Consider the following 17996-nt stretch of genomic DNA (forward strand, 5'->3'; position numbering starts at 1 on the left):
ACTTCAATCCTCTTTTATACCTCTAATATTTTTTTTGTGTTCCCCCTTCAAACTTCTGAAAAAGATTATTCAGGTTCTCGAGTCCCTTGCAGCTAATTTTTTATGGGCCTCTAACCTTGGACGCCGCAAACAACATTTAGTTGCATGGACTAAACTTTGCAGACCGAAAAGAGAGGGTGGTGTGGGGCTTAGAAGCATTAAAGATCTTAACAGCTTAGGAAATCTTGCTCTGCAGGTCGGTCATACAACTTCTTCTTGGGCTTCCCTTGCCTCAAAGAAATATCTCAACAACCACAACCTATGGACACGTAAGGGTAAGGCAAAAGATTCTTGGCTCTGGAGAGGTATAGAATGGGGTTGGGACGCCATTAAAAAGGAGGTCAGATGGTCTGTGGGAAATGGATCTAAGCTCGAGTGTGGTTGGATGATTGGGGGGAGGGCATTTTGTTGTTCAAAGTCCCTTCCTTTGAGTTCTTTACTTTAGCGACCATGCGTGCTTTTTTTTGTTGCAGAGTTAAAGCTTCACATTCAACACAACTTAGATGCTAAACGTTTGACTAAGGATGTTCTTCCCCATATAAGCTCTATCCACCTTTCTCAATCTCCTGAGTCGTGGCAATGGAAGGGCTTAGATTGGGATAACGTTTCTTGGCAGCTTATTTGGGAGGATATCCGGAAGAAAGGGAACCCTCTCTATTGGAAAAATACTATCTGGGATGTTGCAATTCCACCAACGGCCCAATGGTATGCATACATCGCGAGTGAAGGAAAGTTGAGTACTATGAACAACCTCCAACATAGAGGGTTTCATCTGCAGAATAGATGTCCTCCTTGTCTTTTTGATGAGGGGTCTATTAATCACATGTTTTTTCATTGTCCGGTCACTAGTGGTCTTTGGCATCTCATTCTTACAAAATTCCAGAAACCCTATATCGCTTTGAGATCATTTCCACAAGGTATCCAGTGGTGGATCGCCTCCTCTTTCAAGAGGGGATAGTTGAGTCGGTGCTGGCGTACCTTTCTAGTAGTAATCTGGAAAATTTGGGCATAGAGAAACTCATTAGTTTTTTAAGATCGTCCTGTGTGTGCAGCACAAAATATTGACAAAATGTGGAATGAGTGTTCCTTGATCTATCAATCTCTCAATTCGCCACCTGATCAGAGAAGGGAGATTTCTCTTTGGGTTAAAACAAGCTTTCTTTCTGGCCTAAGTCTCCTTAAGGCGGATTATGAGCTTCTAATTCAAATAGCTACTTGAAAGTGGGTGGTTTTGTTAAAATTGGGGCACTGATCTCTACCAAAAGGCAGATTTGGAACAAGGAAGCGCTTCTAGGTTTCTTTTTCACATTCACTTCCCAACCTTTCTTTCATGAAACTACTAGCTTGGAACAGCTATTGTCAATGATGCAGATTGAGGGGCAAAGTGTGCAGGTTCTTTCTAGCAACATGCAGTGGGTTAAAGCTATGTGGCAAGTGATTCGTTGTCAAACTCAACTTCCTCCAGGCTTCCACAACATAAGTAGGCTGAAGTCGCATCTCAAATTCTGTTGTCGTAACCCCTTTAAGGAACTAGGTATCCTTTTGTCTTATTCCTTGCAATCCAATGTTACCCTTCATTGGGACCCCTCCTCTCGTGGATGGAATTTGAACTCGTCACTTAGCCCTACACCATAAGTGATGCTTTTGGGCTTCTTTCTTGTGTACATTCCTTCCACATTTTTGTATCTTTTGTATATTTTGTTAATATCTCAATAAAATGGTCAGAGACCTTCCCCCAGCAGGATTGCATTGGAAGGAATGCGATGAGATTGAAAATCTGGAGGCTTTAGTATCTTTGCAAGTGAACTCTGAATGGGATATTCATTTTCTGTATGAGCTTATATGAGATTCTTAACCCCAAAAGAAAGTAAAAATCCAACATGCCTTCGTTGGTAAAATGGAGATGATAGTTGTCATAAAATCCGCTTTGGTTTCGACTTTCTACTGTGCTGCACTTGTTTTTCCGTAGATTCAAAGAAACCAGTCTTCACGTAATAGTGCAAGTTACTTGAAGAAGTTGATATTTCATGATGTCTGCGAAGATCCTGATACTTCTTTGTCATCTCTGTGAGAACCCCATTCTTTTAATGATCCATTGTCGTGTTTCAAATCTTCAATTAGGTCTGCATTTTAAACCAAAATAGAAACCAATTTCAAAAGAAAAATGAGGAAAATAAGCAAATGAAGTAAATGTTGGATTGTAGATCTGTTAGGCTTAACTAGCTCAAGCTTTCATTTTTGCTTTTAATCCTTTTACTCGATGTTAACAGGGCCATGGAGCAGGATACAACCCACCCCAACATACGTTACACTTTATATCGGTTGTAAGCTCGGAGATTATCATCAAGCAAGAATTAAGCATTCCACGAAGCTGGTGAGTCGAGGAGCCTCAGAGCCATAGCAGAGAGGGTCACCACTAAGGATGCCCTGGCGGCGCTGGAGGTTTAGCAAGTGAGGGTCGATGAGGCGTTGGGGACATTAGACGGCAAAATGCAAGCGATGGAGCGGAGATTGGATGGGTTTGATGCCAGGTTCAACACCGTCATCACGGAGCAGCAAAATTTCATGGGCCTGCTGCGAGAGATGCTGCAACAAGGAGGCGCTCATCGCACTCCGAGCACCGATCGCAATCGGAAGGACAAAGGAGCAGGGAAATAAGGGAGCCGTCCCGAGGGGGAAACTATGAGAAACCGGCGAAGATGGAATTCCCCAAATTCTTAGGAGATGATCCATTAAGCTGGGTCTTCAAATCGGAGCAGTATTTCGACTGCCAAGGAATCACAGAGGAGCAACGGGTAAGCCTCGCCGCCATGCATTTTGAGGGTCTTGCTATACGCTGGTATCGGTGGATTCTGGCACACTAGGGAAAACCAAGTTGGAGAACCTTGGTAGAGGCGATTTCAAACCGTTTCGGGCTATCTGCATATCACGACTACAACGTCGAGCTCTCCAAGATTCGATAGGCAGGATCGATAATTGAATACCAAGAACACGTTGAGAACCTTAATAATATGGTGCATGGATGGCCTTTGGAGGCTGACTGGAGCATTTGTAGGCAGACTGAAGGATGAAGTGTGAATAGAGGTACAAGCACTGAGACCCAACAGTTTGCAGGAGTGTTTTGAACTTGCGCGCACTGTCGAGGAGAAGAATCGACGTCTCCATGCTGCGGCAAAAGGGTGGTCTGAAGGTAAGGGACTGATGAGGAATTACCCTCAAACAGGAAACCCATTATCAGTGGGCAACAGCTCACACCCAAACCATTCGTAAGGCACCTCACTCCAAAGCAGATACGGGAGAAGCGTAGACAAGGCATTTGCTTCCATTGTGATCGTCCCTGGACGCTAGGGCATGCCTATGAACCGCTGCACATGTACTTGGTGGAGGAGGGTGAACTGCAGGATGAAGGGGAGGAAAGGCTGGAAGATGAGGGTGAACTATTGGGGCCAATGGAGGACGAAGCACATGAGATTTTCCTGCATGCCTTGGCGGGAGACGCAGCTCCTCATCAGCTCATGAGAGTGAAAGGGAGACTCAGAGGAAGGATAGTCAGCGTGTTGGATACAGGATCCACCAATAACTTCATCTCAAAGAAGTCTGCAAAAATGCTTGGGTGCGAGGTGGAGTCCCAACCAGCCTTCGACGTGGTGGTAGGTGACGGGGGGATCCTCAAGAACAGAGGTCGATGCAGACCAGAGATATTAGAAATTCAAGGCCACGGGTACCTAGTGGAGCTCTACACCTTGGCGATGGCGGGGGCTGACATGGTCTTGGAAATACAGTGGTTACCGGGACTAGGCGAGGTGACTTGGGATTTTATAAGCATGAAGATGCACATCAAGAAGGGGGACAACCAACTCAAGTTGGAGGCTGTTCCGCCACAATCCTTGATAGAGGAGTCAGCCTGAAGATTTCGAAGGCACCTGCGGCTTCTTTCCTATTGTTTGCTGCAGCTGAAACGGGCACCGAAGGGATCAGGTGGCTGTCTCAATCGGCACCCTCCAAGCCAAGGTTAGGTGAGTTGATTCAAGAATTCAAGGGCGTGTTCACCCTGTCAGCAGGCCTTCCCCCACGGCGCGCCTGTAATCATCGAATTCTGCTGCAACCAAGAACCATTGCAGTGAGGACGAGACCCTACCGATACAGCAGAGAGCAACGTGAGACCCTGGAATGATTGGTGTGTGAAATGTTAGACAGTGGGATCATCCAACCTAGGCACAGTCCTTTTGCTTCGCTAGCACTTCTAGTGAAGAAGAAGGATGGGCATGGGAGGTTTTGCGTGGACTATTACACTCTCAACGCAGTCACCATCAAGAATTGATACCCGATCTCCATCATTGAAGATTTGTTGGATGAATTAAAGGAAGTTGCGCTCTTCTCCAAGCTGGACCTATGGTCCGGTTACAATCAAATACAAGTAGCAGCAGAGGACATGCATAAGACTGTGTTTCATACACACGACAGTCACTATGAGTTTGTGGTGATGCTCTTGGGCCTCACCAACACCACCCGCGACCTTCCAGTCCGTCATAAATGAGGTATTCTGTCCCCATTTGGTTAGATTCGTCCTTGTATTTTTCGACAATATTCTGACATATAGCAGAGATGAGGAAGAACACCTACGGCACCTGCGCGAGGTACTTACCAAGCTGCAGGCGAGGCTGTCTAAATGCCAATTTGGGTCCGACTAGCTATCATACCTGGGACATGCCATTGGCCACGGGCGTGTGCAAATGGAGGAAGAAAAAATTGCTACCCTAAGAGAATGGAGACAATCCTGCTCAATCAGAGAATTGAAGGCCTTCTTGGGCCTGGCGGGCTACTAAAGGAAATTCATGCGTGGATTTGGAGTACTGGTCACACCAATTACAACCCTAACCAAGCAGGGACAGTTCCGGTGGAGCTCGGAAGTAGAGCAGGCCTTCAACGCCTTGAAAGAGGCGATTACCACTACCCCTGTACTTCACATGCCTGATTTCCAGCAGTAGTTTGTGGTGGAGTCGGATGCATCTGACCTGGGAATTGGGGCAGTGCTGAGTCAGAAGGAGCACCCGATTGCATATTTCAGTAAGGTCATGGGAGTGTCCTTAGTGCAAAGTCAGCATATGAGAGGGAACTCATCACCATCATGTTAGCAGTCTTGAAATGGAGACATTAACTTTTGGGGCGCAGATTTCTAGTACTCCCTGACCACAGTAGCCTGTGATTCTACCTGCAGCAGCAGATCCTTACCCTGGCATCGCAAAAATAGTTGCTGAAGCTGTTGGGATTTGAATTTGAAGTGCGATACTGCAAAAAGGGAAGGAGAATGTGGCTGCTGACGCTCTCTCTAAAAGCTCGATGGTACAAGAAATGAACCTCTATGCCTTTGACGCAGGTACAGACTGCCTATGGGATCAAATTTGTCAAGCTCAATGAGAGTCAACTTCAGTCCAGCGTATTAAGGAGCAGCTACAAACCAGCTCATGGAGGAGCTATGGCTACCAGTGGAAACCGCCATATTTATATTACCAGGGCGCATTTTTGTTCCACCACAATCCGAATTGCAGCATATGATCATAAAGCACTATCATGACACCTATTCATCACGCCATGACTATGCGGAGGGGACCTACAAGCATATGCGTTCAAGCTTTTATAAGGGGTGTGACGTCTACCAAAGAAACAAGTATGAAACCATAAAACCTGCTAGCCTGCTACAGCCCTGCTGGTTCCGAAACGGTTCTGGGAAGATATATCTATGGATTTTGTGGAAGGATTACCCCCCTCTCGTGGTAAAACAGTGATTCTGGTTGTGGTTGACAGATTCGTAGCTCTTTTCCATCCCTACACAGCCAAGACTGTCGCCAAAGCACTCCAAGACAATGTTGGGAAGTTGCATGGAATGCCTCGATCTTTCACCAGCGACCGTGATCCCGTCTTCTTTAGTTCCTTTTGGAAGAAATACTTCCAAATGCAGGGCACGAAGATACAATTAAGCACTGCTTACCATCCCCAAACGGATGGCCAAACTGAGGTCGTAAATCGCAGCTCGATCTGCGCTGCGACACAGGACAACGACCCAGGCTATGGGCAGACTACTTCTCGTGGCCAGAATTGGCTTACAACACAAGGTGGCATTCATCAACCGGGATCTCACCGTATGAAGCTGTCTACGGGAAGCCTCTGCCGAATCTTCGCAGGTACCAACCAGGAACATGCAGGGAGGAACAAGTAGACGCATAGCTGAGGTGCAGGGATGATAGAAGACCTAAAGAAACATTTGGCAACTGCCCGAAACCGTATGGTCGTGCAATACAATTGCAAGCACCGAGATTAGCAGTTTGCGATTGATGAGTGGGTCTACCCACGAAGGAGTGGACTCCGCTGGGGGTAGGATTTCGCCTTCTGCAAGGATACAACAAGCTGGCCTCCCGCTATGTGGGACCTTATAGAATCCTGAGGCGAGTAGGGCCTCTGGATTATGAACTCCGGCTGCCTGAAGGGAGTTCCATCCATCCGGTGTTCCACTTGTCTAAGCTTAAGCCATGCCCTCAACAGATTGCGGAGCGTGAGGCACCCGTAGCACCTGCCATTAGTGCATCACCTTGCGCCCAACCTCATCGAAGGATAGGCACACGCACATCCAATGACGGGGGAAATCGAGTTACTGAATGGTTGATAGACTGCCAAGACCTTCCCGCAACCTGGGAGGACGCAGAGGATCTGCTACTGTTGCTTCATTGCAGTAACTAGCTTTCTTTTTATCTTACCAACATATAAAACTCTAAGATAATATTTGATTGAGGATATTTAGTCCCTTCTTTTCCAATGGCTACAACCGGATCATGCAGGTGGATTACTGTAGTATCTAAGTTTAATTACGGGTGTATAGTGTTCTTGTGAGAGGAAATTACTGGAATATTTAAGTTGGAATGTTTTAAAACCCAGCGACGTGGGACTTGACCCTTAGCTCGTGACTAGACAGGTCAACTCGATGGCTCGGGCCAAGTTTTGTAACTACTGTTGTAAAATGTATTGATTACATGTACAACTCATAAATAACTTAACCTAACATCAAGCAATCTCTACGTTTTATTTTATCATTGGACAATTAAGTTGTTGCTCCCACTCTGTAATTGCATATTTCATAAAACTTGGATAGGAAGAATCAATATATCAGTGAAAAATAAAAAATAAAAATACAAAAGTAAAGAATCCAATATCCTAAAAATTGAAATAAAGTACGTTCTACATGACGTTAAAACTAATTAGCTTTAACTTTTCATTTGCAATATGCAAATTCAATAAATCAACAATAATCATAGTTGGCAAACTCGCTGATCCATCTTGCAAGTTTTCCAAGTCTACGAGGGTCAACCATTTAGTAGGTCACAAGTGAGGACCTACCGCAGTCGGCTGAGACCGTCAACTAATTATAAGTTTTAATTCCTTGAACTAATGAAAATTAAAGTTTGTTGTTGTTGTTGTTATTATTATTATTATTATTATTATTATTTTATATATATATATATGAATATGTGATGGTTTTAAAGTGGTTTTGTCTTATTTTAAACTTGTATTTGTGTTCGCACTCTCAGCAACTTGCTAATGAAAAGAGAGCAGAGAATACTTGCACTATTAAGTTGCCTTTTTCTTAAGTCATTGACTTGTTAGACATCCAACCACTAACTTTAGTAAACTTATGCACAAACATTGATATTACATGTTATTTAGTTTTAACTGATGAAAAAAATGAACATGAAGTCTCTACAGACTTACCTTCTTCATCTATTGTGGTGAAAATGCATTATAAAAATTACAACCTAACCAGCCGAGTCGCCGAGTCAACTAGCAGAGTCAGGATTTTTCGCAAGGGCCGCCAAATGGGGACTAGGTTTTGTGGATTGGATTTGGGTAGGGCTAAACTGAACTTATATTCAAAAAATACATTGATTCAAAAAAAAAAAATCAATTTTTACACTAGATTTTTTTTTTAATTTGGTTGGGGTGGGGCCATGGCCTAGGCACCACCCCCCCTCCCTCCCTCCCTCCCTCCGCAATTGTGACCCAGTGAACAAGCCAGCCAACCGAGTCCAAGCCACGGACAAATTGCATCAAAAATTAAGTAATTAAATAGTTAGTAAAAAAGTCACCTCATTAACTATAAAATGTGAAGTCTATCGATAGCCTCGAGTCAAACAAGTTTCAGTGGAGTCAAACCGAGTTTCAGCCAAGTCAAGCAGCGGCGCCATAGCTGATCTAGGCGAGTCACAACAGAGTCATCCAACTCACAATAGAGCCATGTTAAGTTTCAACAAGAAACAAGTCCACTACTGAGTTGACCCAGTGGAGGGCTGAGTTAAGCCAAGTCAACAAGTGGGCTCGGTGAGTTCTTAAAGATTTGATCCTAACTCACGAGGGACCAACTTCCCCTACATGACAAACATTTTTATTTTGTTTAATGAAGAGCAACTACTCTGAGAACAGAAAACCTTATGGTCCTCTCCAACCATGTCAAATCCCGACAGACTTGCTTCCATGGCAGCTGGGGAATGGATGCACTGCTGAATTTCACGCAGTATTGAAACTGTTTCTCAGTATGGGAAGGAGTCTCATCTTCTCATCCTTCAGTTAATTGGGAGGGGATATCCTCCAATGTAATTTAGTCAAAAGCAAAAGGTCTCAGATGAACGCTGGAGAAAATGGGTTGGGATAAAGCAGTTCTTCCAAAAGCCTCTTAGTCTGTGTTCTTAGCCAGCTTAAGCTCCAGCACAAATCTAAGAGCTTTGGTATTTCGATCCCTGTGAGGGGTCGTTTGGAAATGAATCTGATACAACCTTCATGGCTTTACCTGGCAGTCCGTGTAGGGTAGATCAAGTCATCCGCTGAATGGCTTTTCATAGGAATCTTACCCTTCGTTTTTGCTGGTTCACGAACAATTACAAAACTAATGCTCAGAATGATGAGCATTTACCATCAAATGAACATTGTAGATTGCAGATCCCTTGAAGAATGTGTTGGCAGACTTTTATGATCTTCTCACTTGCTAATGTGCAAATATAAGATTAACTTTTAAAGGCAAAACTTAGAGGCAAAGTGGAAGGACAGAAGCACAAATATTGAAGGCGAAGAAATTAGGCACCTAGCCTTCGTATATAACAACCTGAACAGTCGGTATTACGTGTTTATTGCTGATAGTATTCTTTTCTGCTTTTTCCACTCCACACCTAGAAGTTGACAACGCTACCTAAGTCTAATTTTTCTTCTCTTCCTTGGCGGTAATAACACACAATCTGAATGCAATGTACATCTATAATTACATCCGGAGTATGTTACTGGATGCTGTTCCTCAAGACGAACAAGATAGCATACAAACACCTGGCCTATATGCCCAGGCAGGTGGCAATCGTGCATATTTCTCCATCCCTGGTTGTTCGTCATATGGTCGTTCCATAACTTTCAAAAGTCTGCGAACTTCACTGTAGTCACCTAGTTCAGCAGCATCGATGGCACTCTGGCACAAATAATTTCTGAGGATGAATTTTGGATTCACAGAATTCATTACTTCCTTTCTTTGTTCATCTGAAACGCCACTCGCTGCTAACTGGATTGATCAGAAGAAAACAGGTTAGATTACTAATAGAATATGATAACGCCTGAACCTCAAGAAGAAAAGGTAACTGATGTATCTGAATCGTTGTACAAACTAGCTTAAGCAAATGATTGCAAATGGTCTCTTTAAGCATTTGTGTCCGTTCCACAGTCTTATTATTTCATGTCGACCTAAGCATCAAATGCTCAATACAAATGTTTAGACGTCTTTAATATGACTTGTCACCATCCCAAGGTTTATTCACCTGACTTTTATTATATGAATTAAATTTTGATATACTGAAAAATCAACAAATGCACAATGAGGTGCTTCAAAAACCGTCCAACAAAACATGGTAGGCTCGATTTAAAAGATGAAAGGAATTGGTTCCTTTTTTTTTTTTTTTGGAAATTGATCTTTTTGGTAGGCAGATTTATTAAAAACTCCCACAAGTTACGGTGTACACCATACACAAGCCATATAGTCAAGACTACACACACAGAGAGAGAGAGAGAGAGAGAGAGATTTCCTTACATCCTGTATGTATGTCTGTAGCCAGCTTATCCATGCTGTTTTGCGCTCTGAGCCAATATCCAGAAGAGCCGCCTTCAAAGGAGCTACCAGTTGATCGTCAGGGATGCTTGGATCTGCTTTTATGTTTGACAGTAAACGAAAGAAAATAGTATAGTCGACTTTGTCTACTGCCAAATTGTTGAGAAGTTTGCTAATTAGCGGCTTATTGTATTTTGTCAATCCAAGCTTTTTGGTCATTACAGATTGATATTCATCCATGAACTTGGTCCCGTATCTGTTAAAAATCTCAAAATCAGGTTGATAACCAAGAAAAACAATACAATAATCCCAAAAAATTGCTATGTATAACTCAAAGATGTAACACACCTTTCCATGGCATAGTTTGCCTCCTCGGTACTGATCAACTCGGCAGCTGACAAGGTTGTGGTGAATTGGGCAATATTCCATAAAACAACATCAGGTTGATTTGCAAAACAGTACCTTCTCCCAGGAAGATCAGTTGTATTTGGTGTGAAACTAGGATCAAAAGCATCCAGGAAACCAAAAGGGCCATAATCAATTGTTAGTCCTAACACACTCATATTGTCGGTATTCAGCACTCCATGAATGAAACCAACTCCCTGCCACCTTGCAATCAAGACAGCGGTACGTTCTGCAACTTCCACTGCCCATGCTGCCATGCAATATATGCATTTCTGTAAGAAATAGACATCTGCAATTCTTGGGACAAATGCCTGTTATTGCTTACCTGCATACTTGTTAGAAGTCAGATCCACTGTTGGCATGCTTTCTTGACCTTCTGTCTTGAAGGTTAAACCTGCACTCTTACTCAGATTCTCAAGATGAGGAAAGTGATGTTTGATAGTATAGTCAGCTAAGGCACGAACAATCTGAAGGTCTTCTTTGCCTCTAGAGGCATGTATCTGGAATGATCCAAAACGTAAAAAAGATTGAGCTACACGACAGACAACAGCTCCAGGTTCTTCCTTTGGATTACCACTGAATCATGTCAAAAAAAAAAGCAACAAACAGTAAGCATCTTGATGAAAAGCCAATAAAGTCTGAAAACATATGCAGAAACAACAAGAAAAGAAAGAAGCTCAAATTACTTTTGGTCCTAAGTTTTTCAAGCCATTTTGCTCATATTGTTACAAATACTCCAAGCACCCATAGTTCAAATGGCTTTTCTATGCAATCCAATAATTCAGCAAGTTCACTAATTATACACAAATTCTTCATTTAAGGAGAATGACAAAGGATGAGAGGGTGGAAGCCATTACCACTCACGCTGTGTATCGGGCATAAATCTAAGAGGAAGGCTGATAAGTTTTGGAATACAGGCCCTAAAACCAACAATAGTTTAGCAGCCTTCCTGTAAATAAAACCCTGGAAGTCGTACACTTGCTTTCCACCTTGCAGACAGGAATGCCTCACATTATTTTCAAACTGTGGCCATCCCATGCAAGATGTGAAAGTCTGTGAATATGGAGGAAGGGCATACAATGACAATTCATCCTTTCTTTTCAAGAATGGAAGAAACAGATTAGTTCGTCAGGAAAAAAATCACATTCTTGGGCAAGACCATAAAATTATATAGAAAGATAAAGACCAGAAAGGCCAACCACATGTTACAGAAAAATTTACTGAGAATTATTGACGTGAAAGAACAGAATGATCATGCTAAGCCCACCAGACAGGTCCCAATAATAATTTTTAACGTTAATAAGGACATACTCATAAAACATGTCTCTGATTACACCCTTGCCAGTAGTGACAAGACAAAGTGCGCGTGTGGTTGGTATTCCCAGGCCTTCCATTGCTTCACTGCAAAGGAATTCTCTAATACTACTCCGTAATACAGCAAGACCATCTGCAAAACGGCTATAAGGAGTCTTTCCAGCGCCTTTGAGCTGCAATTCCCATCGTTCTCCCCGAGAATTTACAACCTCTCCAAGGGTAATAGCCCGACCATCACCAAGCTGCCCAGCCCACATCCCAAATTGATGACCTCCATAACATTGGGCATAGGATAACCTGTTAAAGTGTTGAAGTGCCAGAAAGATACAAGCAGAATGAGAAAGGCTGGTTAGTTAAACTTTACACGCACAAACATATGAAAGAAAAACAAGGAGAATTCGAAAAGGAGTGTTTCGGTACATCCACCTACCCTCCTGGCAAAGGAGATGCTCCAGTGAAAATAAGCGGAAACTCTGGCCTTCTAAATCTGTGAAGCAACGAAAACAAAATGAGCAAACTATCAAAAAAAGAAAGCACTTGATCTGTAAACAACACCAGAAGATCAAATTACACAATATGCATTTGCAGGATATTGTCATCAAGAACATTCAGTGCATGAATGGAATGTTGAGACTAAGTACATATTGATTAATTGTGCTATTATAAAAAGGGCTTTAAGAATCTCCACTTTAAACTTTCTTATATTCCTAAAAATATGGCAATAGTGTTAAATGCACCTGACCACCTGTTTAGAAAGGCAGACGAAATTGCATGAAATCAGCACCTCTTTCTATAAAGTTATAGGAGAGTTTCCCCTGGATAATTTCTTAACATGACTATTTGCATTAAGAAAAGGAAGGTTGTAGTATATAAGATCCTCTCCCTTATGCAGTATGTTTAGGTGTTTGGTATGAGGCACATTGACATGATCCATCCAATAAGTTGGCATGACCTTGGAAGCTGTCCAAGTAACATACTTCTTTTCTTTTCCTAACAAGAATTATAGCATCAAGATACAGTAATTTATCTTTTAACAGGTTAGCCATAAGAATTCCACAAAACCAAGCTTGAGAGGTAAAACTATATTAAAACTATGACACGTAATATAAAAACTATCGGGCCCATTGATTATCTATCAGCCTGTTGTTTTCTTCATTCTCATGCTAATAACATAGTAAAAGGATACCATATGGTTGGTACTAGGATGTAAACTATTCAGACTCGGGAAGGATGTACATCTAACATAATCAATTTAATTGGCATTCCTTAATCCGATTCAAACTCATATTGCATATGGACTCGAGTTTTTTGGATCCTAATCCAGATCCCACAGGGGTAAGATCAAATTTTTATATTAATATGATCAGATGCTTATTGGATCTTGGATTCAATTTATATTTGGATATGTGTAGCGTACCTTGAGTGTGAACCAATTAGAATTCAGATCTATTCTAAACAGATCTGATTTTGTTCAGTAACCAGATTTACCATTTTTGTTCGAATAAAAAATTTATGCCTTCTGGAACAAACAGGTTGAGGACTTGAGATGTTTGAAGGTCCTGCATCTTAATCAATATCTGGCTCCAGACCATGCAGTTAGAAGCACTAATTTAACCTAGTCTATAGAACCCATCTAAAAGTGTAATTAATACCTAAAGCATTCCCTAGTTATTCCTGGTCAACAGAAGAGAGGAAAAAAAGAAACAAAACAAAAAAAAAGGGCAAGATGAGGGTCATGAAACTCCCCACCTCAATCAACACATCAAGAGTGGGAAAAAAATTGGCGTTTACACTACTTAGCATTTTGAAGGACCATAAATTTGGCCTATATCACATAGGTGTGGGATGCGGATGTGGATGTGGTATTGTTCAAAAAAGCATAGGTGTAGGTGCAGCAAGGACAGACACAGCATGCATGCATGTATGTACGTACATACATAGGTATTTATATATATATATATATATATATATATATATATATATATATATATATATATATATATATATATATATATATATATATGTGTGTGTGTGTGTGTGTGTGTGTGTGTGTGTGTGTGTGTGTGTGTGTATGTATGATATATGTATGTATAGATGGTATGTACATACATACATGCATGCATGCATGCATACATATATACATATATATACATACATACATATGCATGTATTGTATGCATGTGTGTGTGTGTGTGTGTGTAGGAAAACTGAATAGTGACTCTAGCTTTTTAGAGTCACCCAGCCATCTTATCAGGACCATCCAATCTAGCATGATGGACGGTTAAGAGATAAGAGAGAGAAGAAAGTGATGACATTTTCATCATTTAGTATTAGTTCTTATTTCTCCATATTTTTCTCTCAACCATCCATCTGCATGAGATGAACGGCCCTAGTTAGATGCCTGAGTAACTTTAGATAGCAAGAGTCACCATTCACTCACTCTATATATATATATATATATATATATATATATATATATATATATATATACACACACGTACGTATGTGCATATGCCCTTGCTGCACCTGCACCTATGTTTCTTTGAGCCTGTGTTACTTAGAGTAGGACACTTTGGCAATAATATAGATGCTAATGTCATGTTATAAACTTTGTTAGGTAAAGACTTTCCAAAAGCAAAGATCCAAAACCAACCAAGTTTTTTTTAAAGATTTCAAAATTCGGGTGAGAGCAGGTAACTTTGGTAGCCTTTCAGGATTTCAAGATCATCACCAACTTGCAAAATTTTTTACTAATGGTTTATCTGGATCCAGTTTCCTTTTAATGTACAATTTGGAGGGAGCACCAGACAAGATGGTTAGTGGATACAGACCAGATTAGCAATTTTCAAATGTTTGTTGTGCTACGGTCAGATGCAATTAAAGTGCACCGCTTTTATAGCACCTCCCACTAGCATTATGCAAAAATTGGAGGTGGTTTTGCAAACAAATATGAACTTAGATACTCATATCCTAGTCTATGTTAGCCCTGACAACTTTATGTACATTTCTCGTCTCTAAACTGTCTTTCTGCAAAACATTACTTTTGCAAGGACTTCTAGCTTATTATGTCTAGGAAAGATAAAAACGAGTAGGGACCAAACAATTGAAAATGACAAAAATGACACTCCACTGGATTATGAGGGTACTGTCCAACCCATAGTATAGTAACACATCCAGCAAGATTAGTAAAAGAAAATGAATCACCACATCAGAAATCCATACGTGCATGAGAAATGGCATACATAGACTACTATCTACCTATCTAATCCAGTTAAATATCAAGCAGAATTTGCATGGATATTACATTAAAAGATTATCAGTGAAAATGTATGCTCATATTAGTATAGACATACCATTAGACCTCCTAGAGGCATGCAACTTGCCCAACTACAGACTGTGTTATGTAGGATGTATGGAATGGCAATACTCGATACTCTTTGTGACAAAATGGTAAAAGCATTGTTAGAAGCCACAGATGCTAACAGTTGAATTTCCTTCAGGAGGATAAGAGATAGACTAAGGAAGGAGGGAGATAATAAGCGAGAACAAAAGAGAGAGAGAGAGAGAGAGAGAGAGAGAGAGATCTTAGATTCTATCAAATGGTTGTACAATGGAACTGCTATACTTTAAACTCGCCCAACTCAACTGCCGGCTGTTTCATTCTAACAACACTTTGCTTAGATTACATGACCTATACCCATCACACCAGCTAAGATCATAACAGGCATGGACAGCAGGTAGCTCTTACAATTTTGTTTAGCAAAGAAGACAACGAAGAGGCAAGAAGCGCCACAGATAAAACAAATACACAGATTTTCCATAAATATTTCAGGTTCATGGGGAGAATGGGCGAATAGCCGAACACTAAAGATTAAGTAGCAACTTTAACCCTGCAACAAGTAGCAACGCAGCATTATGTAAATATTCAGATAGAAATTCAGAAACGCTTACTCGGTCGGGTCTAAGTCCAGCAACTCAGCAACTGATTCGGACCATGCCACGAGATCAGGCTTTTCCACTTCAACAGAAGGTGAAACTTTTGAATAGCAAGCGTGTAAAACCTGCAAAAGAGATTAAGATCAGTAAACAGTACCAATGAATTTCACACGGCAAAACAAAGATTTCTGAAACAAATAGGATAGTAGCTACATGACTGGTCTCCCAGAGGCTGAAGTTTCGCCAGTAAAATGGTACCTCACTCCAGCATCTCAGAAACGATACACCAAATTTTGAACAATATCACTAACTTAACGGATACAAGTGGACCTATGAATGAATAAGAATCAGATGCGCACGAATATGTCAACCGTGAGTATCTCCCTACTTGGTCTGACATAGGAGTGAGTTACTTTGTTCAGCTCAAGCTCAGTAGGTCAACCTGAAGGATCTAGATAAGTCGAACGAGATCGCAAATAACTGAGAAGCCAACCTAGTGAAGGCTAAGTAACCTGCAGGAACAAGCTAAGGTAACCTAAGCAACGCATGGATTGTCCCATCTACCAGAGGCCAAATACTGTTGATCACGTAAAAGAACAAGATAATCCCTCTTTGCAGACAGCCGCACGCAACATCAAAACGAACGAACAAACAAGATCTGTGAAGTCACCAACGAGCAATCTTGTCATTCTCCACTGATTGTCTTCAACAATCACTACCCAAAATGAAACTGTTTTCTGAAACTTGCCACGTTCCTATCTACCCGTGAAGCACAATACGACGAGGTCATTCTTCACCCACGACCAAAACGTAAGGCCGGTCTGGCCTGCAAATTGCAAACAAGAACCGCGTCTTCCCAAAAGGATTCCCTAACTCCTCGAATCGACCCTCAATTCATTCCAGACGAGGAAAAAAAAGAAAACAAAGAAAGAAAGAAGAAAGAACTCTTCCTGAAAATCACTCCTAGTATTCAAACTCCTCAACCGCAAGCCACTCACGAATACAAACCAAGACCAACAAATCAAGCTCTCGCCGGACGCAGCACTAGTATTCGAGTTCCTCAACCAAAGACAAACAAACCGGCGATCGGGGAAGATGAAAGAGAATCAATTTCAGAATGATCAAGACCTCACGAGGAATCGCGTCGTTTCGCGGATCCCCGGGCAATTCGCGCACGAATGAGTGATCCCAATTAAGATCCTCCAGCGTCCGCTTCACGCCCCCCGTCTTAACCTCCGAAGGCGGATCCATGGCAGCAGTAACCTCTCCTGCCGGGGGGAGCGAGCTGGACGCGTCACCGGATAAGGCCGTCCGCGCGCGCCAGGAGAAACGTGCGCTTCCGGTTCCCCGGCGACCGGAGGGGGAGAATAGAGCTCGAAGCGGGAAGGCAGAGGGGGAGACGACGGCGGAGGATGGGAGGAGGGGCAGAAAAGGAAGGCGGACGCTCAGCTTCAGCATGCCTCCCACGTCTCTCTCCGACGGTTCTATATAAACTGGTGATGGGATGCAACGGATGCGGCGTCCCCCGAAAATGTCGGCCTTCTTCCTCCCCTCCCCCTTTATTTATTAATTAATTCTACTCAACAAATTCCTTTTCACAGCAATTGCTTTTCTACATCAAGCCCACCAATAAAAAAAATATTGGCTCCGTGGGTCACTTTTAAGCGTGAAGGAAGTACGTTATCACTTCTACACGTGGAAAGCACAGCGACAACCGTTCATTCCCTTTTTAGTGGTTCTCATGGGAATTCTTATTAATTGAAAATCTTTTTCTCCTCGGTTTTTTTTTTTTGTTTGAAATTAAGTCATATTTTCGATGCGGCCGAGGCCCAAGGCACTTGAGTGAGGCTTATGTCAATACTAGGGGTATTTTGGTCTTTTTACAAAGACTTTTCTATTATATTTTCCCTTTTGTGTTTGTTTAAAGATTTTTCTTTATTATTATGACAGTCATCAAATTTAGATTGAGATGTTACTCTAAAAGTCGGATTCGGACATGAAATATAATTTTTTGTTTGAATTTGAATATAAATCTGAATCTGAATATACAGATATGGGATAAAGAAAGATATAATAAAGTCTTCCATTCAAGTTACAATGGCATTTTTGTCGTATTCAACCAAGGGCACGCGGTCTATTTATATAAATAGCTATAGCATAAAAACGCCAAGTGAAG

At 41.8% G+C, this 17996-nt stretch overlaps 1 protein-coding gene across 1 annotated transcript; it reads right to left on the reverse strand.

The window, feature by feature from the left end:
- Nucleotides 1–9292: 9292 nt before the first annotated feature.
- LOC116256434 (uncharacterized) lies at nucleotides 9293–17352 on the reverse strand. The gene is made up of 8 exons (XM_031632797.2): nucleotides 16949–17352; nucleotides 15836–15945; nucleotides 12315–12371; nucleotides 11882–12181; nucleotides 10896–11146; nucleotides 10514–10820; nucleotides 10148–10421; nucleotides 9293–9625 (listed from the first exon to the last, which is right to left on the reverse strand). The coding sequence occupies exons 1-8, from the start codon at nucleotides 17276–17278 to the stop codon at nucleotides 9371–9373; spliced, it is 1884 nt and encodes a 627-aa protein (XP_031488657.1). The 5' UTR covers nucleotides 17279–17352; the 3' UTR covers nucleotides 9293–9370.
- Nucleotides 17353–17996: the final 644 nt, after the last annotated feature.

This window comes from Nymphaea colorata, chromosome 6 (genome assembly GCF_008831285.2).
Source record: "Nymphaea colorata isolate Beijing-Zhang1983 chromosome 6, ASM883128v2, whole genome shotgun sequence".
Taxonomy (NCBI): domain Eukaryota; kingdom Viridiplantae; phylum Streptophyta; class Magnoliopsida; order Nymphaeales; family Nymphaeaceae; genus Nymphaea; species Nymphaea colorata.

Excerpts from the sequence above, each read along its gene's own strand:
- LOC116256434 (XM_031632797.2), bottom strand. The coding sequence starts at position 17,278 with ATGCTGAAGCTGAGCGTCCGCCTTCCTTTTCTGCCCCTCCTCCCATCC. Across the intron at positions 12,372-15,835 it reads CTGGACTTAGACCCGACCGA|ATTTAGAAGGCCAGAGTTTC; the intron begins GTAAGCGTTTCT and ends GTTGCTTCACAG. Across the intron at positions 12,182-12,314 it reads GCATCTCCTTTGCCAGGAGG|GTTATCCTATGCCCAATGTT; the intron begins GTAGGTGGATGT and ends ACACTTTAACAG.